The sequence below is a fragment of the Odocoileus virginianus genome, chromosome 20, assembly GCF_023699985.2.
Source record: "Odocoileus virginianus isolate 20LAN1187 ecotype Illinois chromosome 20, Ovbor_1.2, whole genome shotgun sequence".
Classification (NCBI taxonomy): Eukaryota; Metazoa; Chordata; class Mammalia; order Artiodactyla; family Cervidae; genus Odocoileus; species Odocoileus virginianus.
In genome coordinates, this window is record NC_069693.1 from 11,435,972 (window position 1) to 11,463,489 (window position 27,518).

Below are 27,518 nucleotides of genomic sequence, written 5' to 3' on the forward strand. Positions count from 1 at the left end.
GCAAGAATACTGGAGTGAATTGCCATGTCCTCCTCCAGGGGATCTTCCTGACCCAGGGATCGAACTCACATCTCCTGTGGCTCCTGTATCGGCAGGTGGATATTTTACCACTGTGCTATCCTCTTCCTCTGTGTCCTAGCTAGTCATTTGCTCCCACCTCCCTGCCTCACGTCCTCCCCCCCACCTCTCTCTTTTCGTGTCTCTGACACTTTGTCTCTTTCCTTCCCTCCTCTTGGCTCTTTTACTCTCTCTCTCTCATCCTCTTGCTTCCTCACTGCCCCCTCTCTGCCCCTCTGCCCCTCTGCCCACTGCACCTCTTTCTCTTGCTCTGAAATCACTCTCACTCCCTTCTTAATTATGTGTGGGTTTATTTTTTATTTATTTATTTTTTTTGCCCAGCTAAATCCCCATCTGGCTCACTGCCCACAGGAGGAAATAAGATGGAGCTGATTATGTAACCATTCGTTATGAATTCAAAGGGCTGAGGGAGGAGGCGGCGGCTTGGAATGAACATTTTCTTCCTTCTCACCTTTCTTAGCCCAGTCCTTTGTCCTCAACCCATCAACTAGGCCTCTGACCCGCCTCTCCCAGCTCCATAGAGATCAGATTACTGGCCCCCTCACCTGGAGACAACCAGAGACTTAACCGGACACAGACTGGAGGGAGTGGGGGTGGGGGAGGCGGTGATGCTCAGAGGAGGAGGCTGAGGCTGCAGGCGAAAGAGCTTCCCATGAAAGACAGGCAGGCAGTCAGGCTCTCCTCTGGCCCCTAGGAAAGGTACAAAGTCAGAGAAACAAGGTGCGGATGGAAATTTGGGGGAACCATCCAGTGCAGCTGGCTGAGATCTAGGACATCCAGTTTCTGAGACCAGAAACCGAGACCTTTGAGGACAGAAGCAGAGAGTCCTGGCTCCTCCCCACCCCATTGGTTTGGGGCTTCAACAAGGGAGAAAATGCTTTGCTATTTGCCTCCTTCCTGGGCTTCCCTGGTGGTCCAGCCAGTAAAGCATCTGCCAGCAATGCAGGAGACCTGGGTTCGATCTCTGGGTTGGAAAGATCCCCTGGAGAAGGAAATGGCAACCCACTCCAGTAGTCTTGCCTGGAGAATCCCATGGACAGAGGAGCGTGGTGGGCTACAGCCCATGAGGTTGCAAGAGTCGGACACAACTGAGCAACTAACACACTGGAGGTTCTTAGCCCGCATGGTGCTGCTGAACATTCTGGAGGTCACCGCCCCCACCCACCAGAGGAATATATCAGCACCTTATCCTCCCAACAACTATGCTTAAGCAAGCACCTCACTCACAATCTCACTACTTCTTGCCCCTTCTGATACACGCCAGCTGGTCCCATCCATTTCCCCCCACGCGCAGGGCAGCCCGGGGAAAGGAGACCTAGCAAGTCACCGGTGGAAGAGAGTTCCCGAGGACCAAACTGGCGTGCTAATCCTAACACTGCCCCCTGAGAGCCCCCTGGCCTTGGGCAAGTCTCACTGTGTTCGGGCAGGTAATGGGGATGACCGCAAAGAGGCGAAGATCTACGGGACTGTGAAAGTAAAAAACTTGGCACCGGGGGGCTTCCCTGGTGGTCCAGGGGTTAAGAATCCGCCTTGCAATGCAGGGCATGCAGGTTCAATCCCTGTGTCAGGGAATTAAGATCTCACATGCCTCAGAGCGACTAAGCCAATGAGCTGCAACTACTGAGGCCCTCACTGCAACTAGAGTCCATGTGCTGCAAGGAAATTTTCCGCATGGCACAACAAAGATCCCGCATGCCACAACTAAGATGCAATGTAACCAAATCAATCAATAAATCAAACAACTTAGCACAAAGCTGGGGCAGAGGAGAGGCTCAGGAATATGCAATGTCCCACTCTTCTTTTCTGCCTCCCCCGCTGGTCCAGCACCCAACTGACAATCCATGCTGTTGTCTGTCCACTCACTGCTTGCCATCAGCCCCAGTCTATGCTCAGCCTGACTCTAGCCATCAGCCCCACTTACGGCAAATTCGTCCCTGAGGACAGATTTGAAAGTGCTGAGGATAGGTTGTTGAGTGATAGTGATGACACCATGCTCATAGATTTCAATACATTTAATCCATACAACAACTTTTCGAGGGAGGTGCTTTTTTTTTTTTAACGACTGCACCAGACCCCAGCAGTGAAAGAGCCAATTCCAAGACCACCAGAGAAGTCTCAGGGAGGTACTTTTATTGGTATTCTCATTTTTCAGAAATGAAAACAGAGGTACAAAGAAATGAGGTGTCTTGTTCAAGATCACATGCACCAGGAAAGTTGCAGAGATGGGACTTCCTTGGTGGTGCAGTGTTTAAGACTCTACCCTTCCAGTGTAGGGGGCATGGGTTCAATCCCTGGTCAGAGAACTAAGATCCCATATGCCCTGTGGCACAGCAAAGAAAAGAAAGAAAGAATGCTGTAGAGGCTGGACTTGAACCTGGTTCTTCCTGACTCTACAAAGATCCTGGGACTCAGCTTCCAAAACTCAAACTGTTGTAAAACCCAGAAGAGTGAAAGTGTCAGTCTCTCAGTCATGTCTGAATTTTTGTGACCCCGTGGACTGTAGCCCGCCAGGCTCCTCTGTCCATGGGATTCTCCAGGCAAGAATACTAGAGTGGGTTACCATTCCTTCCTCCAGTGGATCTTCCCAACTCAGGGATCGAACCTGGGTCTCCTGCATCGCAGACAGATTTTTTACTGTCTGAGACACCAGGGAAGCCCTCCATGCTCTCAAAGAATAAAATTGGAGTGTGTGGACATGAATGAGGAGGGGACTGGAGGGACAAAGTGGAGAGAACCACCTCATGAGCTCGGCACTCAATGGTCATTCAGAGGAAGGACTAGAAGTTATATAAACTCCACAGCATGGTAAGCTCCCAAGTGAGATCCAACCCCCAGGAAATTTAATCTGAAGGTATTCAGGTTACCGAAGAAGCTGAGTCCCAGGACCTTTGTAGCCAGGGCCCATGGCCAAGGTTAATTCCTTCTTCCTGGTTACACAGAGATCTGAGAGGTCTGCAGCCTCTTCCTGTTTGCCACGTGTCCATCCTGGTGATCTTCACATTCTGGAGGCACATGAACAAAAGCGTCAAGATACCCAAAAGTATCTGTCTCTGCTATGTCTGGCACTGGGACCCCACTCCCCATCCCAGGCTTTCATAATGAGGAGTGCATTAGCTAGATATCAACTCTGCTCTTTGCAGAGTGTTTTCCTTTGTTTCATTATCAGCCTCGAGTCAATCCCTGTGGTAGACACTGTGAGTTGTTCCTCCATGTTCCTCCCTCCTTTCCTTGGTGATAGAACATTAAATCTGAGCTCAGCCCGAGATCATCCAAAATGGGTATTTCTCTGGTGTCCAGTGGTTAAGACTCCACCCTGCCAATGTAGAGGGTGTGTGTTTGATTCCTGGTCTGGGGACTAAGATCCCACACACTGTACAGTGCAACCAAAAAAAAAAAAAAAATTCTTATCTTTTAGGACTTCCCTGGTGGTCCAGTGGTTAAGACTCCAAGCTCCTAATGCAAAGGCTTGGGCTCGATGCCCTAAGACCCCACTTGCCACTTGGCCAAAGAAAAGAAATGAAAAGAAAAAAGATCATCCAAAATAAAGACTATATTTCCCAGACTCCCTTGCCACTAGGCAGACAATGAGACTGGGAGTGAATAAGATCTGAGGACAAGCCATAGCTACCACTTCCAGGCTGTGCCTTCCATTCCAGTCCAGTGTCCCATCACCCCACTGGTTGGAACACAGACCCAGCACATGAGCTGGTAAGCCATCTTCACCCATGAGGATCAGGGCAATGCACTGGGAAACCGTGGCGCTAAAGCAGAAGAGATCTGTGTTCTTGGTACTAGAACTGCCATATCAACCTCTGAATGCTTGCACTCAGATTGACACTTTGGAGATAGACTATTATTCTTCTGAAGTCACTGTTGTTTTGAGGTCTCTGATACAATCAGATACAACATCCTGTCCTCTTATGACTTCCTAATTGAACACTCCTCCCAACTGAAAGTCTATAGGAAGTAACCTCACAGAGGATTTCCAGTCTCAAATTCATCCATTCATCACCAACTACCCATGTGTCAGTTTCAAAAAGCCGTCTCTCTCCAGGGTGGTTAAATCAGCCCTTCCTTCTTCAGTCTATCATTCAGGCACCCTTTCAACTATTCACATCCAACCATCCAATTATCTCAAATTCTAGTTATGTACCCTTCCGAAAGCATCCATCCTTTAATCCTTTGTCCTCTGATACATTCATCCATCCCTCCTTCCTACAATGCATCCATTTAACCATCCATTCACTCTTCCATCATTGTGTCCTCTCATCCACTTATCAATACATTTATTTATTCATCCTTCATTAACTAGCACATTCAACCTTTCACCCATTTGCCTTCTTCCCATTTATTTATCCATTGATCCAGTCTCATCCAATGATTCCTCTTTCTGTTTGTCCACCCATGCAGCTATTCATCTATCTATCCTCCCATCTATTAATTTTTCTTTCCATCACTCTATCATGCATCCTTCCATTCAGTCCTTACTTTGATCTGTATTTACCAGCTTGGACTCTTCTAAACATCCACTTCCCCTCTATCCATGTCATCCTCATCAGGAAATTCCACACTGGTTGATGCATTTTTCCCTTCTTCCTAGTCTAACGTTCTCAATAATTTCTGGTCTATTAAGTTTTTTTTTTTGAAACAAGAGGTTGAGTTCTGGTCCCCTTGTCCAACTTAAGAAGAAAAGGGGAAAGGAGGAGAGGAACAATGAACTGGGCCCTTATGGGGAGAGAAAATAGCAGGAAGCCTCAGGAATGGACTTCCATGCAGTTCCAGATTTTGTTATATTTAGAACCGAGTACTTACATTTTCTGGGTGCTAACTTACATATTATTTAAAATTTTTTGAGGTTCCACTTTTTCATTGTTGTTATATAAAAATACATTTGACTTTTGTATGTTGACATTATAGTCTGCGACCTTGCAAAACACACTTATTAGCTCCAGTTTTTTGTGTAATTGAGAGTTTTCTACAGGGACATCCATATCATCTGTAAATAAGGATTTCTTATGTAATAAGTATTTCTTCCTTTTTAATCTATATGATTTTTTTCTTGCCTTATTGCACAAAGTAGACGATGGGCACATGAAAAGATGCTCAGCACCACTAATCATCAGAGAGATGCATATCAGAATCACAATGAGATATCACGTTACATCTGTCAGAACGACTATCATCAAAAAGCCTACAAATAACAAATGTTAGAGGGGATGTGAAGAAAAGGGAACCCTTGTACACTGTTGGTGGGAAAACAGTGTGGAGGGTCCTAAAAAAAATAAAAAATAGAACAACTATATGGTCCAGTAGTCCCACTCCATGGGTATGTATTGAAAGAAGATGAAAATACTAATTTGCAAAGACATATGCATCCCAGTGTTCACAGCAGCATTTTTTTATAACAGCCAAGATATGTAAGCAACCTAAGTGGCCATCAACAGATGAATGGATAAAGAAGGTGTGGCATATATACACAGTGGAATATTGCTCAGTCTTGAAAAGAATGAAATTCTGCCATTTCAACAGAATGAATGGACCTAGGAGGTATTATACTTAGTAAAGTAAGTCAGAGAAGGACAAACACTCTTTGATATCACTTTTATGTGAAGCCTAAACATAAAACAAATGAATAAGTATAACAAAACAGAAACAGACTCACAGATACAGAAAAGAGAGTACTAGTTACTAGAGAAGGAAGAGGGTGGGGCAAAGTAGGGGTAAGGGATTAAGAAATACAAACTGCTATGTATAAAATAAGGAAACAACAGGATATATTATACAGCACAGGGAAATATAGTTATTCTTATGTAATAACCGTAAATGGAGTATAATCTATACAAATATTGAATCACTATTGTACTTCTGAAACTAATATGATATTTTAAACCAAATAAACTTTAATTTAAAAAGAGAGAAAGAAAAAGCAAACTAGAAAGAGATATGATTGAACTAAGCCACAGATAGGGGAGACCTTTCAATTTAGAAAGGAATTGGGACCTCCCTGGCGATCCAGGGGTTAAGACTCTGTGTTTCCTCTGCAGGGGGCATGGGTTGACCCTCAGTCTGGTAACTAAGATCCCACAAGTCATGTGGTATGGCTAAAAAAAATTTTAAAGCGAGGAGTCACTAATGATTGCTGCGCTGTGCTTAGTCGCCCAGTCGTGTTTGAGTCTTTGTGACCCCATGGACTGTAACCTGCCAGGCTCCTCTGTCCTTGGGAATTCTCCAGGCAAGAATACTAGAATGGGTTGCCATGCCCTTCTCCAGGGGATCTTCCCAACGCAGGGATCAAACCCAGGTTTGATCAGCAGGCAGATTCTTTACCATCTGAGCCACCAGGGAAGTCCAAGAATACTGGGGTGGGTAACCCATCCCTTCTCCAGGAGATCTTCCTGACCCAGGAGTCAAGTCAAGGTCTCCTGCATTGCAAGTAGATTCTTTACCAGCTGAGCTACCCGGGAAGCCCCGCTGATGATTAGCAATGCAAGAATATTCACACTTTTTTTTGACAGGGAGCTGATAATCAAATTATCAAGCTTATCTGTCTTGGAAATGATCATAATAGAATGCCAGATAATTTGAGAGCTGTAAACACATTTGTGACACTGTAACTAGACCTGTTCAGATCTTAATCATGTACTGTGACAAATGTAGCTTTGGAAAGGGAAGATATTTGGAGTTCTCTGGGACTAGTAGATGTGGTGAAATGTTGTGGGAATATGATAATTAAGTTCCTGTGTATATATTGAAACATGGGTCTTACAGATCTGTGGAACTGAGTAGGGGAGGTAGGTGAATGGGAGTATCTGTGTCAGGAGAGTCTGGGCGTGGGGACCAACTATGTGAACATACTGAAAGGAGAATAGTTGTAATTAGAGAAAGAGGGTCTCTGATCATTGATGTGTGAGGGCATATCCAGGTAATACATAGACTCAGTACTTTCCCTTCAAGAGAAGCATGCTTAAGAATTTGAAATTCAGAGAATACAGATCTAAGTTTAAATTTTAGCTATGTCATTTTATAGCCAAGTTGTTTTTTTTTTTTAATAAAGATGTCTGAACCTAAAAAAACAAACAAAAAATTCTTGTAAAATTTGTTTTGTGGAGCTGAACTCCTGAACTTTTGCTTATCTGTAAAACTTTTGCTCTCTCCATAAAGTCTGAATGAAAGCCTTGCTGGGCAGAGTATTCTCAGTTGTAAGTTTTTCTTTTTCATCACTTTAAATATATCATGCCTTTCCCTTCTGTCCTGCAGGGTTTCTGCCAAAAGTCAGCTGGTAGCTTTACAAGAGTTCCTTGTAATTTGTTGCTTTTCCTTTGCTGCTTTTAATATTCTATCTTTATTTTTAACTTTTACCATTTTAATTAGAATGTGTCTTCTTGTGGTCCTATTTGGGTTAATCCTGTTTAGGACTCTCTGTGTTTCCTGGATCTGGATATCTGTTTCCTTATCCAGGTTAGGGAAATTTTCTGTCCTCAAATATGTTCTCTGCCCCTTTCTCACTTCTTTCTTCTGGGACCCTTATAATGCAAATATTAGTACACTTGATGTTGTCCTAGAGGTCTCTTAAACTGTCCTCAATTTTTAAAATTCTTTTTTCTGTTCAGCTCCAGTGATTTCCACTACTCTGTCTTCCAATTTGCTGATCTGTTCCTCTGTATCATCTAATATACTGTTGACTCCTTTTAGTGAATTTTTAACTTCAGTTATTATACTATTCAGCTATGTTTGGCTTTTTTTATATTTCTTAACTCTGTTAAAAATTTCTAGCTTCTCACTCTGTTCATCCAGTCTTCTCTTGAGTTCTTTGACGACCTTTATCATCATTGACATAAACACTTCATTGGTAGATTACTTATCTCCACTTCCCTTAGTTGTTCTAGGATTTTATCTTGTTCCTTCATTTGGAATATATTCCTCTGTCACCTCATTTTGCGTAACATGCTGTTTTCTTTTTCAATGTACTTGGTAGGTAGGTTATGTTTCCCAACCTTGGAAAAGTGGTCTTTTGTGGGAGACATCCTATGCATCCCAGCAAGATACTCCCTGTGGTCACCAGTACTGTATGATCTAGGGTGCTGGCAAGTACCATTTTGAAACCCTCCCTCTAGTTTATTAGCTTCAGGACCCAGATCTGCCTCCTGCCATCAGACTTTAGGCACCATTACTGGGACTTCCCACATGACGCAAATAATTGGGTGGGGAAACAACCCACTACTTTGAGTAATACTTTTCAGACATTATTTCTTCTAATATTTCCACTGTCCCATCATCTCGTTCTTCTTCTGATATTCCAGTCATGCACATCACACCATTTGATAGTAGCATAACTCTATCTTAGTGTAACCACTAAGAAGATTCTTCTATCCCTGTGGAAGAAAGGAGAGGATAAAAAAGGAGGGAGGAGAGAGGAAAAGGAAAAGTAGTGGTAAGGGGAGATGAGAGGGAGAGAAGGAAGGAAGAAAAAAGGAAGACATGAAAGGGAGAGTCTTTGAAAGAGGGAAAGAGAGAGAAAGGGAATATAGAGAGAAACAGACGAGGAGAAAAGAGAAGGGGACTGGGAGGAGGGGAAAGGTGAAGGGAGAGTTAGGAAAGAAGAAAGAAGAGGAGGGAAATTTTTTAAAGATAATTCTCAAAATGATTAAAAACCTAATTCTCAAAATATGTGCTGCACATGTGTCAAGATTATTTAATTCATTAATGAGGGAACTAGGTGTAAAGAAAGCTGGTCCATCTGGAGAAGGAAATGGCCACCCACTCCAGTATTCTTGCCTGCAAAATTTCATGGACAAAGGAGCCTGGAGGGCTACTGTTCATGGGGTCACAAAGAGTCAGACACAACTGAGCAACCAAGCATGCATGCATATCCCACAGACACACATATGCTTTGCAAATGTTTGGCATTGTTTGCAACAGTAAAAAATAGAAAACAAAAATGCCTACCAACAGAGAACTGGCTTAATAGACTATATATCGACACAGTATAGCATGCAGAAATAGTATTCAGCTATAATAAAAAGTAAGGAAAATTTCCTTATTGAAATGGCAATATTAATATCCCCAAGATATATTATTAAATGAAAAATGCAAGGTGAAGAGCAATATGTGTATGTATATATAAATATAAATTTTGTAAAAATATGCAATGAATTTTATGTAAGAAGGAGAATGAGAATATCCATATTTGCTTATATTTGCATAATGTCACACTGGAAGGATAAACAGAGGATTTAAAAAAAACAGTTGTCTGGGGAAACACAGGTGAGAATGAGGCTTTTCTGTGTTTTTCTTCTTTTTTGCATTTTTAAGAGTTTTGTTTTGAACAGTCTACCTATTTTTAAAATAATGCTGAATAATACCCAATGTTGTTTTAGCATTTACTGATATCATAAAATTTGTTTATTAGTTATTTTATGATTAATTATTTTAATAAAATATTTTATATGTAAAAAAAAAGAAAAGAAAGCTTGTCCCCAAGATAAATGAAACACTAGGATTTTTATAGTCCAAAAATGTGGGAAGGAAATACTGAGTTAGCTACAAAACCAGCTAATGTCTAATTTTATTGCATTTTTTAAAATCTGGGGGGAATGTCACCTTCTCTAACAAACAGAAAAAGATAGTCATCGTGAGTTAACAGTTTTATAGAATTGTAAAATGCTTAGACCTTGATCAACTATGTAAACAAAATGACATCCTATTTTGAAATGTGATTATCAGGAATGCAAATTAGTACAGCCACTATGGAGAACAGTGTGGAGATTTCTTAAAAAGCTGGAAATAGAACTGCCATATGACCCAGCAATCCCACTTCTGGGCATACACACCGAGGAAACCAGATCCAAAAGAGACACGTGCACCCCAATGTTCATCACAGCACTGTTTATAATAGCCAGGACATGGAAGCAACCTAGATGCCCATCCGCAGACGAATGGATGAGGAAGCTGTGGTACATATACACCATGGAATATTACTCAGCCATTAAAAAGAATTCATTTGAATCAGTTCTAATGAGATGGATGAAACTGGAGTCCATTATACAGAGCGAAGTAAGCCAGAAAGATAAAGACCATTACAGTATACTAACACATATATATGGAATTTAGAAAGATGGTAACGATAACCCTATATGCAAAACAGAAAAAGAGACTCAGATGTATAGAACAGACTTGTGGACTCTGGGAGAAGGCGAGGGTGGGATGTTTCAAGAGAACAGCATTGAAACATGTATATTATCTAGGGTGAAACAGATCACCAGCCCAGGTTGGGTGCATGAGACAAGCGCTCGGGCCTGGTGCACTGGGAAGACCCAGAGGGATCGGGTGGAGAGGGAGGTGGGAGGGGGGACTGGGATGGGGAATACATGTAAATCCATGGCTAATTCATTTCAATGTATGACAAAAACCACTGCAATGATGTAAAGTAATTAGCCTCCAACTAATAAAAATAAATGGAAAAACAAACAAACAAACAAAAAGAAATATGATTATCTTTAAATGGACCTGTAAGAAAATGAAAAAGGCCCATAATTACTTTTTAAAAATTTCCATGTTTTGGATAATTTTTCTTGGCAGAAGGGAAGCATTTCAGAGGCCCCATTCACTGTCCTTTTCACTCTCCAATAGAAGAATGATCCCTATATCAAACTCAGTCCCTAGATTTTGGTTCCCTTAAGTTTGGAGGGGTTTTGGTTTTGTGTGGTTGGTTGGTTGGTTTTGTTTTGGAACTGGGAGAAACAGCTATGCACTACTGGCTGTACCTTCCTACTCTCACTAAAAACATCTAGGAGGAGGTAAAAGATTGAAGGCAGGAGGAGAAGGGGATGACAGAGGCTGAGATGGTTGGATGGCACCACCGACTCAATGGACTTGAGTTTGAGCAAGCTCTGGGACACGGTGATGGACAGGGAAGCCTGGCGTGCTGCAGTCCATGGGGTCGAAAAGAGTCAGACATGACTGAGCAACTGAACTGAACTGAAAGGAAATTCTGCCCTTCTCCCCATAGCTTCCAACTTTTTTAATGCTGATCCCCACTCTCCACTGGAAGAATCCATAGAGAACTGAAAACTTGTGTGTGTTAGTCACTCATTGTATCTGACTCTTTGCAACCCCACAGACTGTAGCCCGCCAGGCTCCTCAGTCCATGGGATTCTCCAGACAAGAATACTGTCTTGTATCGGGTGGGTTGCCATTTCCTCCACGGGATCTTTCCGACCCAGGGATTGAACCTGGATCTCCTGCATTGTGGGCAGATTCTTTACCATCTGAGGTGGCTCAGATTGAAAATTTAAAATTATAGAATGCTGGAATCCTCAAACATTACAACAGATTTGGAAAACCACAGAATCTTAGAAAAATGGCAGCTTGGAGAAGCCATTTAGCCATTTAGCCAAGACTGAGTCTTGGAACTCAGTCTTTAGTTCACCCTTCATTGCATAAAACACCTTTTATAATGAGTCTTCTTAGACTGTGCACAAAGATCTCCCAGACTCACTTATCTTGCCTCCCTAGGGAAAAAAAAAACAACACAATTCTAACTATCCTCCCTTCTGCTGAATCCAGAAGAATACTTTCTCTCTCCAACCTGTCTGAATGGGAGGACCAAACTCACAACCGTCACCATCACAGATGATTAAGAGTCTAGGGACTTCCCTGGTGGTCCAGTGGTTAAGACTCCATGTTCCCAGTGCAGGGGTTCTGGGTTTGACTCTGGCCAGGAAACTAGATCCCACATGCTGCAACTAAAGATCCTGCAGCTCTTACTACAAATAAGACCCAGGGCAGCCAAATAAATTTTTTTAAAGTATCTAATCCTGAATGGGTGTAAGTGTGTGCATTGGGAGGTGGTCAGAATGTAAAAAAGAGGCAAAAGATGTGGGAGTTGAAAGAAGCAGCCTAGAGCTTACTCTTACTCCATGAAAGCCGTTCTAGCAGCAGATCCAAGATGGATAAGGTGGTGCTGTGTGAATAACTCAGTTTTCCCAGAGTTCCTACCACTGTGATCACAGGACCCCTCAGCCTAGACAGCCAAGTCTTAACCCAAATCTACAGGCTTCCTAGGAGATTCAATTTCCAAGCCTGAGAATCAACATACAGGATAAGGGTTTTGAGTTGTATTTAATAGCATGTGTAGGTAGAATATAATTCCCAGGAATTTTGTTTCAGATCAGTAAAGAAAATTTATAAATATTTGGTGCGAAAGGATGGAAAACCATTATGTAGAGTATTACAGAGAGCAATCACTCGGTCATGTCTCTAGAGATGATGAGACTGGGTCTCAGAGGTGGTTCCTACATCTCAAACTTGGAAAATGAAAACACACACACACACACACACACACACACACACACACACACATGCATGCATGCACGCACACACCCACCAGTAAAGTTCTGATAAAGTAACACAGGTAAACTTTGGTTATTATTATTTAATATTATCTTGAGTAAAAACAGTAGGACTTGTTGAATTAAACCCTTTCAATTGGGTTGTTTCTTTTACTGTTCTAAATTTGCATTTTTCTCTTTTTTTAAAAAAGAACTAATTAATTAGGATCTGGCAAAGAGAGAGGGGGCTTCCCTGGTGGCTCAGATGGTAAAGAATCTGCCTGCGATGTGGAAGACCTGGGTTTGATCCTTGGGTTGGGAAGATCCCCTGGAGGAGGCAGTGGCAACCCACTCCAATATTTTTGCCTGGAGAATCCCCATGGACAGAGGAACCCGGCGGGTTACAGTCCGCGGGGTGGCAAAGAGTCGGACACGACTGAGCGACTAAGCACAAAGAGAGAGGAGCCATCTCTGTTTTCTATCAAGGCTTTCTAAAACTGTATGCTCACCCTACTCAACAGACAGGGAAACTGAGTCCAAGAGAGTTATGTGACTCACCTGATGAAGAAAAGATGGAACTCAGATTGTATGATCCCTAAATGAAATAGCCTTAAAAATGACACCAACTGCTTCTCAGGTCCTACCAAGACAAGCTTAACTGGAAGCTGAGCTGAGGGAGAACTGAGAGACGGGAAATACGAAGAAAGGGGCATGTCCCCGGTAGATTTCCCTGGGTGAATTCAATCCACCTTTTTACAGGTGGGAGATTATAGGTTATATAACTACCCCCCAGATAAAGCAATCTCTTCCCTCATGACAACCATACCCGGAAAACTTGAATCCCAGGGTGTTCAGATTTCTGCAGAGTCGATTTCCCAGAATGTATTTAGGTAGGATCTGGTGCCCTGGGCACAATCCTTCGACCTGGCACCATGGAGCTGGGAGGGGCCTTCACCATCTTTCTAGCACTCTGCTTGTCTTATCTTCTCATCCTCATCGCCTGGAAACGGATGAGCAAAGGGGGAAAGCTGCCGCCTGGTCCCACACCAATCCCTTTCCTGGGGAATGTGTTGCAAGTTCGTACTGATGCCACTTTTCAGTCTTTCATGAAGGTGAGTCTGTCTAGTTTCACACAGCTGGAAGCAACTCATTCTATAGACAGATAGTGTAGAAATTTCTGAATTCTATAACAAAGGCTCTTGGAAACAGAAACTTAGATTTCTGGAATTCCAGAATCTTAAACTCTTGGAAACACAGACTCCTAGCACATTGAAACTTAAGACCTTCAGGACTTTGGAATAACAGTAACTTCTTCTTTAAAAAGAAAAATATGTTGCATTGCACTACTTGTTAAAGAGTTTTTTTAATGTGGACCATTTTTAAAGTCATTGTTGAATTTATTATAATATTGATTCTGTTTTTCTGTTTTGGTTTTCTGGCCACAAGGAATGTGGGATCCTAGTTCCCTGAACAGGGATCAAACCCACACCCCTTGCATAAAGTCTTAACCATGGGTCCTCCAGGCAAGTCCCTGGAATAAACAGTACCTTAGACACAAGAACTCTTGCACTCTGTTGGTCTTCAAACTTTGACTCAGTATCATGAAATCTTAGGATTCTAGAAAAGGTAGCACTTCAGGACAAGACACATGGATCTTGGAATTCCATCTCATCTAGGTCCACTGTTTTACAATGCTAAAACCAAGGCTTGTAGCAGCATTGGGGGATCTTGCCCAGGATCACAGAAGCCAAGACTTCTGTGTCTCTTTATCAGTAGCCTTTCCAAGCCCAGGACTCAATTTTATCTGTTGTTCCCATGTTCCTTGAAATCGCCATCTCCTAAAATCCTTGACTGGTTGTCACTTGGTACTGCAATCAGCCACCTCCTCTCATGTCTTCCTTCACTCAGCTCAAGGAGAAATATGGTCCAGTCTTCACCGTGTACATGGGTCCCCGGCCAGTGGTTGTTTTATGTGGACATGAAGCAGTGAAGGAGGCCCTGGTAGATCGAGCAGATGAGTTCAGTGGCCGTGGAGAACTGGCTTCAATAGAGCGAAACTTCCAAGGTCATGGTAGGTAACAACAACAAAAATAAAAACAAAATGCAATCACAAAGTGTAATGTACTGCTATGTGCCCGTTTCTTTGATAAGTACTCTAAATGAATTACTGCTGTGACTTCTCTGAGAGCTATTAATGTCTTCCTAATTTTGCAAATGAGGAATTTGAGAATAAGAAACATCAGTAGTAACAGTAAGTGGTAGAATCATTTTACTTTGAACCCAAACTGTCTGACTCTAGAGGGTCGTCTGTGTTACTTGTGTTATTTTTGATGGACGAATGGCACTCCTGTAATTCACCAAGCTCTCATACCCAAGCTTACCTTTTATCTTCCTATATATACACACACAGACCCAACCCATAGGTCTCTGCATCCTCCACAGATACCTTTCTAATGTTCCCTACACATCAATCTCTAATGGCTCCAGAGGCAGAATTCCAGAATTCTTGCCTGGAGAATCCCATGGACAGAGGAGCCTGGAGGGCTACAGTCCATAGGATTACACAGAGTCAGACACGACTGAAGCAACTTAGCATGCACGCACATCTCTAACTGCCCACATCATTCAATTCCAAGCAGCCTCACACCATTTTTTGATACTTTCATTCGCCCATTTATCCCTATACCTTTCCTTCCATCCATCCATTTTTCCATTGATCCATACAGCCACCAAAAAATTCATTCATTCATTAGACTTCCTATACAAATATCAGTATCTTTCCAATAAATTGATCTGTACATCATCTTCTCATTTACCCATCTAGTCATCGTTTCATCCATCCACTCATTTTTCCTTCCATCATTCATCCATCTATTAATCATTCAGTCATCCATACACCTTTCCAGCCATTTACCCATACATCTCCAACCATCCATCCATTAGCCCTTTACCCATCCAGAAGTCTTTCATCCATCCATTAACATCAGTCATTCCAGTCACAAACACTTTCTTCCATTCATTAATATATCAAAATCATTTCATCAAATTTCCAAACATTAATTCACTGATGCATGCACATCCAGAAACTTCTAAATACTATTTACTACATGGTAACTCCTTTTGTGTGGGTGTATTAGTGTACAGGTATGATCTTCTGTGAACACTTACACATATGTCTAGAGAATCTGAGTAGAACATAGAATATATAAAGTCTCCCCATTCCAAAGTACTCTATATGACATTCTACCTATGCTTGTATACTAAATTGCTTCAGTCATGTCCAACTCTTTGTGACCCTATGGACCCTAGCCCACCAGGCTTCTCTGTCCATGGGATTCTCCAGGCAAGAATACTGGAATGTGTTGCCATGCCCTCCTCTAGGAGATCTTTCTGACCCAGGGACAGAACTTGCATCTCCTGTGGCTTCTGCATTGCAGGCAGATTCTTTACCACTGAGCCACCAGGGAAGCCCATTCTATCTATATCTCCCCCCATATTCCTAGGCATCCTTCCATTATATGTAGTTATCCAGTTCCAGATCTCTAGCCTGTAAGAAACTCTCCTTAATCTCCCACAGTCATTACTAGCCTGATTCCTTCTCCTTCGTCTCAGTCCTGAGTAGGGAGGGAACTTTAGTTTCCCTACAGCTGTCGTATCCTGGCACCCTCCCAGTCCAGCACAGAGCTGGGCACAAACAAGAGGGGAGACGGGAGTCTGACCCTGAAATCCCGGCAGGTGTCGCTCTGGCTAATGGAGAACGATGGAGGATTCTCCGACGCTTCTCCCTGACCATTCTTCGGGACTTCGGGATGGGAAAGAGGAGCATTGAGGAGCGGATCCAGGAGGAGGCCGGCTTCCTACTAGTGGAGTTACGCAAGACCAAGGGTATGTGGGACACCAGCCAGGAGGGCTCCAAGGGGACTAGGGGGGCAGGGTTGTAGAGAGCTCAGTCATGAGAAGATAGGCCTTAGTGGGAGAAAGTTTGGGAGTGGGAAAGGATGAAGAAGATGAAGGATTTACTGCGATTTCTAGCCAGATTCCATGTTAAAAGTTAACACTTAAAGGCCCTTAGAGATCCCTTGTCCAGGGACTTGAGTCAGCGGATCTTCAGGAGTTTTTGAGCTCTTCATATCAAGTACGGATTTTGGCAATATGTGAGTTTATGCCTTTTTGTGGTGATAGGATTAAGTTTATCTATCTAACTAGGTATATATTCACACATACACATACAAAAACACGAAATTTGGGTAAAAACCATATAATGTAAAAATTTGCCCCTCTATTTCTGAGGGCATGAGAGGATGAAATGGTTGCATGGCATCACCAAATCAATGGACATGAATGTGGGCCAACTCCAGGAGATGACGAGGGACAGGAAGGTCTGATGTGCTGCAGTCCATGGGGTCCCCAAAAGTCGGACATTTACTGGCAACTCAACAACAAACTGTTCTAAGTGTACAGTTCAGTTGTGTTACATATATTTACATCGTTGTGAAAGATTTTTAGAACCTTTTCACTTGTGAATCTGAAACATTATACCATTTCATTAGATTTTTAAAGGGATCCATGATGCACCCAAAAATAAGATCTGGAATATCTGGGGTCTAATGAAAAAAGACACAGAGGCCAAGAAATACAGATATGAATAGATTAGATACAGAAATAGAGACAAATTTCTCTACATTAGACTCCTCCCTTGGGCTCCATGGGTGCCAAATGGTCTGCATAAAGACTCTGTATACTCAGGTACCCCTAGAAATTATTTGCAAAACTAATTGTGATTATATGCATTGCTTTAGGGAAATTGTCCCCATACCCACTGGCCTGACCAGCATCTCGTTTTATAGATGGTGCAGCTGAGGCCAAGGGAAGAATTATTTTTTAAATAGTGCAGATGGAATCATTGGTAGAGATAGACTGAATCTAGCCATTCTTTTCTATTTTTTAATGCATCCCTTACCTCCACTTCTTTCCAAAACTCTGTGACTCTCCAGGGCAGTGAACTTCTTGTTTTTCTTCTTTTTTAATATTTTTGGCTGTGCCAGTTCTTCGTTTCTGTGCAGGCTGTCTCTAGTTGCAGCGAGCAGGGGCTACCCTTTGTTGTGGTGTGGGCTTCTCATTGCAAAGCACAGGCTCTTGACAAGAGGGCTTCAGTAGTTGCAGCGCACAGAATCAGTAGTTGTAGCTCTCAGGCTCTAGAGCACTCAGGCTCAGTAGTTGTGGGGCATTGGCTTAGCAGCTCCACAGCACATGGAATCTTCCCAGACCAGGGATGGAACCTGTGCCCCCTGCATTGGCAGGCAGATTTTTATCCACTGTACCACAAAGGAAGTCCCAGTATAATTAACTTCTAATAACAAAAAATAAGGATTCAGCCCCACCAGCATCTCTCACATGTTTATTACATGTCAGGCACTGTGCTAAGTATTTTACATTGATAATTAACATTGAATGCTCATGAGCCAATGAGGTGGCTATTTTTTTAATCTTCACATATTTTTATCTATTTATTTGGCAGCACCAGATCTTAGTTGAGGCACACAGGATCTTTAGTGGCAGCATGTGGGATCCAGTTCCCAAACCAGGAATTGAACTCAGGCCCCCTGCACTGGGAGCATGGAGTCTCAGCCACTGGACCACTAGGGAAGTCCCTCCGGTGCTTATTAAACCAACCTGCACATTGGGAAAGTTAGACTCAAAACACAAACATGAAATCACTATCAAATGCTATTAAGCAGTTGAGCCAGGACACATATCTGCAACTGAATGGTGTCACATTCCATGTTCCTACTCATGGCCTCTAACTTCCATTATTCAGGGGCTCGCATCGAACCTACTTTCTTCCTGAGCCGCACTGTCTCCAACGTCATCAGTTCCGTCGTCTTTGGAAGCCGCTTTGACTATGAGGACGAGCAGTTCCTGAAGTTGCTGCAAATGATCAACCAGAGTTTCATAGAAATGAGCACCTCCTGGGCCCAGGTGCCCATCAGCCATCTCTCTGTCCACCCCCAACCTCTGTTAACTAAGCCCCTGCCTCTTCCTCACTAACTCCTCCCCGCAATCTTGGGAGGCAAGTATCAAGATGCCTTGGGTCTCCAAGAAGCAAATAGCCTCATGCAATTTTCAGATCCTGTGCTGGATGCTAAGCCCAGCTATTGGACTCCAGACTCAGCCCAGGCTGGTCTCTGGTGCCCATTGCTAACAAACATCCCTTGCTTATTCCCCACAGTTATATGACATGTATTCTGGAATCATGCAATATTTGCCAGGAAGACACAATCGCATCTACTACTTGATAGAGGAGCTCAAGGACTTCATTGCCTCCAGGGTCAAGATCAACGAAGCCTCGCTTGACCCCCAGAACCCTCGGGACTTCATTGATTGCTTCCTCATCAAGATGCACCAGGTCCCTCTTCCTCTGCCCCCAGTCCTTTCCTCTTATCTCCCCAATCCCTAGCGCCTACAACTTTAGACTCATCTGTAAACATATTGATGACAGTATGTCAAGCGCCAAGCATTGTTTCACCAGGTTGACTTTTATTTATAGATGAGATATAGAAACTGTTAAGGTATAAACTCTTACACTCTTAAACTTTGAAGCTAAAACTTCTAAGAACATGGACACTTAAAATCGTACACCTTTCTAATCTGATACACCAGAGGCTTGCAAATACAGAAGCGTAGAATGCATTTTTAGAGTCTTAGAATTTGCCAAGCTGAAACATTTAAAGCCTAAGCTTTGGAGTTTAAACTTTAAAATTAAAAGTTTAATGTCTTCCCAGCTTCCAATGCAAGGGGTGTGGTTTCTATCTCTGGTTAGGGAACTACGATTCCATATGCCACGTGGTGTGGCTAAGAAATCAATTTTTTTTTCAAAAATTTTTAAAAGCTTAGTCTTAGAGATATAGCAATTTAGAAACTTAGTAACTATGCATCATGGATTCTTAGGATTTTATAAATTTAGAAATTTCTATTTTTCTACTGTAGAACCTCTGTACTCGGCAGGTATTTTGTTTTGTTTTGTTTCTTGACAAACAGATATTTGATTGAAATTTGCTTTATTTATTTTTTATTTATTGGTTTGGCTGCGTTGGGTCTTAGTTGCAGCATGTGCACCAGAGCTCAGTATCTCCAAGGCACATGGGATCTTACTTCCCCAACCAGGGATCGAACCTGCAACCCCTGAATTGCAAGGCAGATTCTTTAGCACTGGACCACCAGGGAAGTCCTTCAACAGTTTGAAATCATGTACCCTAATGTCTTAGAACTTTCAAATCTGGCAAGACAATCTCCACTTCCCTCTCCCTCATTCTCCCCATTGTTCACTACACTCCACCTATCGTGGCAGCTACACTGGCCTCCTCTTCATTGTTCCTCACCAGACACACCTCTGCCTCAGGACCTTTGCTCTGACTGTTTCCTCTCCCAGATACTCACCTGGTTCACCCATTGTTGTGTTTTCACAAAGCCCTACCTTATACACAGGGAGAAAACAAGACGAAGGCAGAAGATGGTGAGTCTATTTATCATCTCTCTCATTTTCAGGATAAAAACAACCCCCACACAGAATTCAACCTCAAGAATTTGGTCCTGACCACCCTCAACCTCTTTTTCGCTGGTACTGAGACAGTGAGCTCTACACTCCGCTATGGATTGCTGCTCATGATGAAGCATCCTGAGGTGGAAGGTGAGTGTCCACCTGAGCCGCTTACCTGGCAGACCTCATTCCCCACTGGAAAGAAGACATCATCCTGAAACTTTAGAATCACACAGCTTTCAACTCTTCACACTTTAGAACCTCAGGATGTGGAATCTCAGAATCTCTAGCTTGGAAAGTCATTTAATTTCATCTTCTGCTTGGTGCCTGTCATGGTTTCTTATCCAATACTTTGGCCACCTGATGCAAAGACCGTGATGCTGGGAAAGATTGAAGGCAAAATGAGAAGGGGGTGGCAGAGGATGAGATGGTTATAGATAGCATCACTGACACAATGAACACGAATCTGAGCAGACGCTGGGAGACGGTGAAGGACAGGGAAGCCTGGCGTGTTATAGTCCATGAGGTCACAAAGAGTCACAACTTAGTGACTGAATTACAAGAAGATAGTTTCTTATGTGGTGAGTTATGAGCAACTTAGTAGCTTAAAGCCACAATAATCTATTATCTTAACAGTTCTGAACTTCAGGAGTTCAAATAGGCTTTTACTGGGTCAAACCAGGGTTGATCTGACTCCTTGCCTTTTCCAACCTCTAGAACTGTATTTCTTGCATTCCTGGGCTCCATTTCCAAAGCCAGCAGCATTGCATCTTCAAATCTCTCTTTGTATCCATTGTCACATCTCCTTCTCTGACTGACCTTTCTGCCTCCTTCTTTTTTTTTTCCTGCCTCCTTCTTATACAAACACTTGTGGTTACTTTTAGAGCCAATATGGATTATTCAGGCTAATCTCCCCATCTCAAAACCCTTAAGTTAATTATATCTGCAAATTGTCCTTGGTCATGGAAGGTAACATCCCCAGGTTCCAGGGATTAGAAGGTACTATCCTTGATGGCCATTATTTGGCCAACTATAGTGGCAAAATCAAATAGAATCCATTGCCAGTAAACTGTAATCTGGTGTGGTTGGGTAACTCCAGTAATGAGAAACTCATTTACACACCAAAGGAAAATTCCCAGTTTTGGCCCCTCTCCCTTCTAATGTGGCTTCTCCGGTGAATCAGCAGTAAAGAATCTGCCTGCAATGCAGGAGATGTGAGTTCGATCCCTGAGTCAGGAAGATCTCCTGGAGGAGAGAATGGCAACCCACCCTAGTATTCATGCCTGGAGAATCCCATGGACAGAGGAGCCTGGCAGACTATATATAGTCCATAGGGTCACAAAGAGTTGGACACAACTGAGTACCTGAGCATACCTTCTAATGTAATTCAAAACAAACTAACAAATTTCTCTTGTTACAGACAATGGGAGAGACTAACATTTCCATTCAGACTCATCTAGTTTCTCCTTCATTGTCTGAGTTGTCTTTTACTAATATAAATCATCTAATATCTAATGGACACCTCAATCACTTGCATACTGGATTACATGTGCAATTTACAACTCCATGGGCTTTATGCATTGTTGTTGTTGTTCAGTCACTGAGTCGTGTCTGACTCTTTGCCACCCCATGGACTGCAGCACACCAGATTTCTCTGTCCTTCAGTATCTCCAGATACGTCTTTCCAGAGTTTGCTCAAACTCACCATTGAGTCAGTGGTGCAATCCAACCATCTCATCCTCTGTTGCCCTCTTCTCCTCCTGCCTTCAATCTTTCCCAGCATCAGAGTCTTTTCCAATGAATTGGCTCTTTGCATAAGATGGCCAAAGTATCAGAACTCCAGCTTCAGCATCAGTTCTTCCAGTGAATATGCAGGGTTGGTCTCCTTTAGGAATGACTGGTTTGATCTTCTTGCTGTCCAAGGGACTCTCAAGAGTCTTCAGCACCACAATTCAGAAGCATTGATTCTTTGGCACTAAGCCTTCTTTATGGTCCAACTCTCACATCTGTACGTGACTAATGGAAAGAGTGTTTATTAGCCCCACCAATGTGTCCACAGTTAAGAATAAAGAGACAGTCCGAATACATACAGAGCTGAAGACACAAACCTATGACCCAATCCTGGCCTCCAGAAACACCTCCTGCATCTTTGTCTGCTGTGTGTTCTGGTTTTTTCCAGCCAAGATCCACGAAGAGATTGACCAGGTGATTGGACCACACCGGATCCCAAGTGTCGATGACCGAGCTAAGATGCCCTACACAGATGCCGTGATCCATGAGATCCAGAGACTTACAGATATCGTGCCCATGGGCGTCCCCCATAATGTCATCCGGGACACTCATTTCCGAGGCTACCTTCTGCCCAAGGTGGAGCTGCACCTCCGCTGTCATCCCTGCCTCCTCTTGTACCCCACTGTACCCCCACTCCTCCTGGTTCCCTACCGTTCTCCATACTCCAACACTGATTTCTCCTAACTGAGCCCATCTTCACCCCAGGGTACCGACGTCTTTCCCCTTCTTGGCTCTGTCCTCAAAGACCCCAAATACTTCCGCTACCCAGATGCCTTCTATCCACAACACTTCCTGGACGAGCAGGGCCACTTCAAGAAGAATGAAGCCTTTGTGCCTTTTTCATCTGGTAGGTGTCTATGGTCTGAGTCCCCCCACCCCCAACAGCTCTGCAGAAACACGCTAGATATGTCCCCCAATCATTAGTCTGTATTTGACATTCAGGTTTGAATGGGAAGCTGGGTGCTATTTCATAGACTCATACAATACTAGAATCCCAGAATTCCAGAATGATGGAATATCAGGACCATGGACTCTGATAATTAGAAAAGTAATTGCACTAAATAGAGGCCAGCATATTTTTTCTAAGGGCCAAAATATAAAATATTTTAGGTTTCGCTGGTCTTTGAACTATGCAGTCTACACCATTGTACTGTGAAAGCACCCATAGACATTCATAAATAATGATGCTGATACTGAGTCGTGTCTGACTCTTTGCAACCCCATGAGCTGTTGCCCACCAGGCTCATCTGTCTGTGAAATTTTCCAGGCCAAAATACTGGAGTGGGTTGCTGTTTCCTCCTCCAGGGGATCTTTCCATCCCAGGGATTGAACCCATGTCACCTGTGTCACAGGCAGGTTCTTTACCTGCTGAACCATCCTGGGGAATTCTCTGGTGATCCAGTTGTTAGGACTCCAAGCTTCCACAGCATGGGGCCAGGTTCAATCCCTGGGGGAAATAAGATCCTGAAAGCTGCATGGCATGGCCAAAAAACAATAAAAAGAAAAAAGCATGTCTGTGATGGATGCAGAATAAAAAAACTATGCACAGTAACACTTGAATTTTAATTTTCACATGTCACAAAATATTATTTTTCTCCTGATTTTTTAACCACTTAAAAATGTTAAAGTATTCTTATTTTGCCGACAGTATAAAACAGGCAGAGGAAAGATATACCCAATGAATAGCAGCTTGGTAACTCACAATATCTTTGAAAAATCGTATTTGAGTGTAAGCTATATTGAACCTGATGTCAGTGCAGCACACTCCACCACTTACAAACACCATCAGTGGGGCCATGAATGAGTTACTTCAGCTTCCTGTCTGTAAAATGGAGACTAATCTCTCCAAAGCATTGGAAGAGTGGTTGACAAACAGCAAGCACTATTGTTATTAAAATTTTTATTGGAGTATAGTTGATTTACAAGGTAGTGTTAGAATTTGCTGTAGAACAAAGTGAATCAGTTACACATGTATATACATTCACTTCTTTTTTTTTTTTTTTTTGGTAGATCAAGCACTATCTAAGTGTGAGCTTTTGTTTTCCCTCACCAGTGTCTGGCACCTTGTAGGCACTTCTAAACCTTTAAAAGAACCAGAAATGAAAAGACTTTAAATGCATGGATCCTTTACAACCATTCTGTCTTACAGTCTGTTGGAATGTGCGCCATCAGTGAAGTAGCTTCCACGTGTTGAGCCCCCTATATACGTGGAAGATCCTAGCGGAGCATTAACTGTAGAAACCCACTGCATCTTTATGATAACCCTAAAAAGTGGGTATTATCATGACCCCAGAGACACAGAGGAGGCAGCTGGGGCTGAGCAGTGGTGAGACTGGAACCCTCTCCATGATTCCGGGTCTGCCTCTCCCCACTATTCCCCCCGCCCCCTTTCTCCCCTCTCTGTGCCCACAGGAAAGCGCATCTGCCTGGGCGAGGCCATGGCCCGCATGGAACTCTTCCTCTACTTCACCTCCATCCTTCAAAACTTCTCCCTACGCTCTCTAGTACCACCTGCTGACATCGACATCACGCCCAAGGTCTCAGGCTTTGGCAACATCCCTCCGACCTACGAGCTCTGCTTCATGGTCCGCTGAGCGCCCCCTATTGGACATGGAAGGAACCGTCGGAGAACAGAGCTCTGCCCCAGTGTCCAGGCGCACCCAACCTCTTCATCCCCCTTCAATTCTCACAACGATCCTAAGAGAAGGCACTATTACACTGGTCAGCAGGGGTCATCCCAAAATATGGAGCTGTATATCTTCTACATCCATCAGAAAAGCAATGCCCTGGCCAAGACTTTGGCAAAAGCTTGCAGATTTTAAGTTCATTTGTTCACCTCCACCTAGGTTTCTATCTGTACCAAATTCTCATTGTAGACCTCCATGTCGTTATGCTGTTCCGTTGACCTTTCCCCGGTAATGACCAAAGGTAGATAATGAAAAATAAACATAATAAAATTTTTAAATGGTGTGATGCATTAGAAAAGCAAAGTAGGGATTTCCCTGATAGTCCAATGGCTAAGACTCTGAGCTCCCAGTGCAGGGAAGCTGATCAGGAAACTAAGTCCCACAAGCTACAACTAAGAGCTTGCAGGCCGCAACTAAGACCTGCTGCAGCCAAATAAATAATTTCTCAAAAAAAAAAAAAGAGAAAAGAAAAAAGAATTCCAGAACTGGAATTTTAAATCGGTGGCATGAGCGGTTTCACAAGGCTATAAGGAGCAAGCTGTTCAGGCATCTGGGAAGGGAATGTTCCTGGAAGAACAATTAAAAAGGGGAGAGCTGTAAGGCAAAAGACTGGCTGTGTGCTCATGAACCCACAAGCAGACAGGTATGGCTGGAGTAGAGGAGGAAGGGAGAGCATAGGAGTGAATGAAATGAAGGCGAAGGGTTAAAGGGCCAGATTATGTGGGGCCTTCGTGAGGACTTGAGTGCAGTGGAGGTCTTTGGGAGGGTTGGAGAACATAAGATGACATGTATTGACATGTTTTAAATGGCTTGTGCCGGCTGTTATCAATGAATGAACTGAGGGAGGGCGTAAGGACCAGAGCAAGGACCAACCAGGAAGCTACGACAAGCAGCAGTGTTGACCCAGACACAGTAGAACCAGTGGAGGTGGGGAGAAGATGACAGGTTTGCAATTTATGATGATGCACCAGACTGCAGGGCCTTCCCAGGTGGCTCAGTGATAAAGAATCCGCCTACCAACACAGGAGACACAAGAGACACAGATTCAATCCCTGGGTCAGGAAGATCCCCTGGAGAAGGAAATGGCAACCCACTCCAGTGTTCCTTCTTGGAGAATCCCATGGACAGAGGAGCCTGGTGGGCTACAGTCCATGGGGTTGCAAAGAGTCAGACACATCTGACTAAACAAAAACACGAGAGTGCATTTGCTACTGTATTGAAGGTAGGGCATGAGAGAAAGAGGGGGTTCGAGTATCACTCTAGGGATAACAGCTCATCCTTTACAGCTTCCTTCTCACCGTGACACCCCCCACCAGAGACTCCCAAGTCCCCTAACAGCCAAGGTTCCTGTTTTTAATCAACATCAAATGTCATTGGCTATTTTAAGTAGAAAAGTCTGCTGGCTATTGGAAGATGATTGGTTTGCTCACAAAATCTATGTGAATTCTGGACAGCCAGGCTAAGAATATGAGTAGCAAAAAAACAGCTGGGTCAGGAGAACATTACCCAAAGGAATGACCAGGATCATCTGTCGAGGGGCTGCTGCTGCCATCGCCACCCAGCCAACCCCCAGGCACTGAACACGACTGCCTTGGAACTCTCGACCCATTGAAACCACTGTGGACAACTTCCTAGTTTGTCTGTGTTTTTGTGTCACTTCCTCCAGCAAGAGTCAAAGGTCCCAGCAGGATGATCCAGTTAGTCAAGCCACAGTCAGGATGTGGTGAGGAAGAATTCATGGTACCCATTCAGCTGCTGTGGCTGGAGGCAAAGACTTTCTTCTGATAAAGAGGCATACAATAGGGGATTTTCTCAAAACTGGAAGAGAGTTTTGAGACAGGGTATGGGCTTCCCAGGTGGTACTAGTGGTAAAGAACCTGTCTGCCAGTGCAGAAGACATAAGAAACACGGGTTCGATTCCGGGGCCGGGAAGATCCCCTGGAGGAGGGCACGGCAACCCACGCCAGTATTCTTGCCTGGGAAATCCCATGGACAGAGGAGCCTGGAGGGCTACAGTCCATGGGGTTGCACAGAGTCAGACATGACTGAAGCGACTTAGCACGCATGCCCACACACATGATAGAGAACAAATGCCATGATGGACAATAGGTAAACTGAGTCCTCTGGGAAAACAGAGGTTTAGACACAGCTGGGAGTGCATCATTTTATTGGAGGGCAATGTGTATGAAAGACAAAAGAGGAAGAAAGTAGAATGGGTCAGGAAGAGTCTTCAGACCAGGGTATAGATTTGACATCCATGAAAGGAAAGCCAGGAGGAAGAAGAGTCGGGCAATAAGAGACTAAAACCACCAGTTACCGGAAGGGTGTGGAAACTGCCCCAAGACAAGGTGGATCCTGAAGGTGCTGTGGCTAGAGGCAGTCATCTCACTGCACTCCTTGCAGCTAAATGGCAAGTTCCTTCTTGAAGGGAGATCTTAATGGCTCATCTCCATGCCCGCCACAGACACAGACATACAAACACACATCATTAAAGCTTTGGTACACCTTTGATGAACATAGAACTTCAGAGCTACAAATACCCTTATACATGTACAGGCCAATGGTCATCTAACAGTTTTAGTTATGAAAAATCTTGCTCAACTTATCTTATGTACAACTTTAATACATGAAACAGGGCAGAGAATTGCTGGACTTTCTCTGGGAAGAACTCAAGACCCTCAAGAGAGCCTTCATTTATTGATGAGGAGAGTCAAATTAGAAACTTTCCAGAAATTTCAAGGGCTATTCATTCAACATTCAACACACATTCCTATTCTAAATAGGGCCCTGTAGAAGGACCTGATTACATAATGATGATGAGGTTACATTCATTCAGTGACCACACAGGACTCACAGTCCAGTGAGACAGACTGACTTATTTCAGAACAGTAACAGCCAGAGTGGCCAAGACTCTGATGAAAGGACAGGATATTGTCAAAGGTTATGATGTAAGAAGAGAAGCCCAAGGGTTTGGGGTGACACCAGGCAGTATGAATAAGGTTTGAGAGGGGATGTCCCTGGCAATCCAGTAGTTAGATCACGCTTCCAATGCAGGGGGCGAGGGTTCCATCCCTGGTCAGGGAACTAAGATCCCAT

General features: G+C 43.4%; 1 protein-coding gene across 1 annotated transcript; it reads left to right on the plus strand.

Annotated features, from left to right (window-relative positions):
• Positions 1–13,339: 13,339 nt before the first annotated feature.
• Positions 13,340–24,669, plus strand: LOC110148803 (cytochrome P450 2G1). The gene is made up of 9 exons (XM_070451582.1): positions 13,340–13,519; positions 14,316–14,478; positions 16,080–16,292; positions 18,226–18,386; positions 18,637–18,813; positions 19,953–20,094; positions 22,124–22,311; positions 22,441–22,582; positions 24,148–24,669. The coding sequence occupies exons 1-9, from the start codon at positions 13,340–13,342 to the stop codon at positions 24,327–24,329; spliced, it is 1,548 nt and encodes a 515-aa protein (XP_070307683.1). The 3' UTR covers positions 24,330–24,669.
• Positions 24,670–27,518: the final 2,849 nt, after the last annotated feature.

What these genes read in the sequence shown, in the direction of transcription:
- LOC110148803 (XM_070451582.1), top strand. Translation starts at nt 13,340, where the DNA reads ATGGAGCTGGGAGGGGCCTTCACCATCTTTCTAGCACTCTGCTTGTCT. An exon ending in GCGAAACTTCCAAGGTCATG is followed by an intron (nt 14,479 to 16,079) that starts GTAGGTAACAAC and finishes GCACCCTCCCAG; the next exon opens with TCCAGCACAGAGCTGGGCAC. An exon ending in GAGGCTACCTTCTGCCCAAG is followed by an intron (nt 22,312 to 22,440) that starts GTGGAGCTGCAC and finishes TCTTCACCCCAG; the next exon opens with GGTACCGACGTCTTTCCCCT.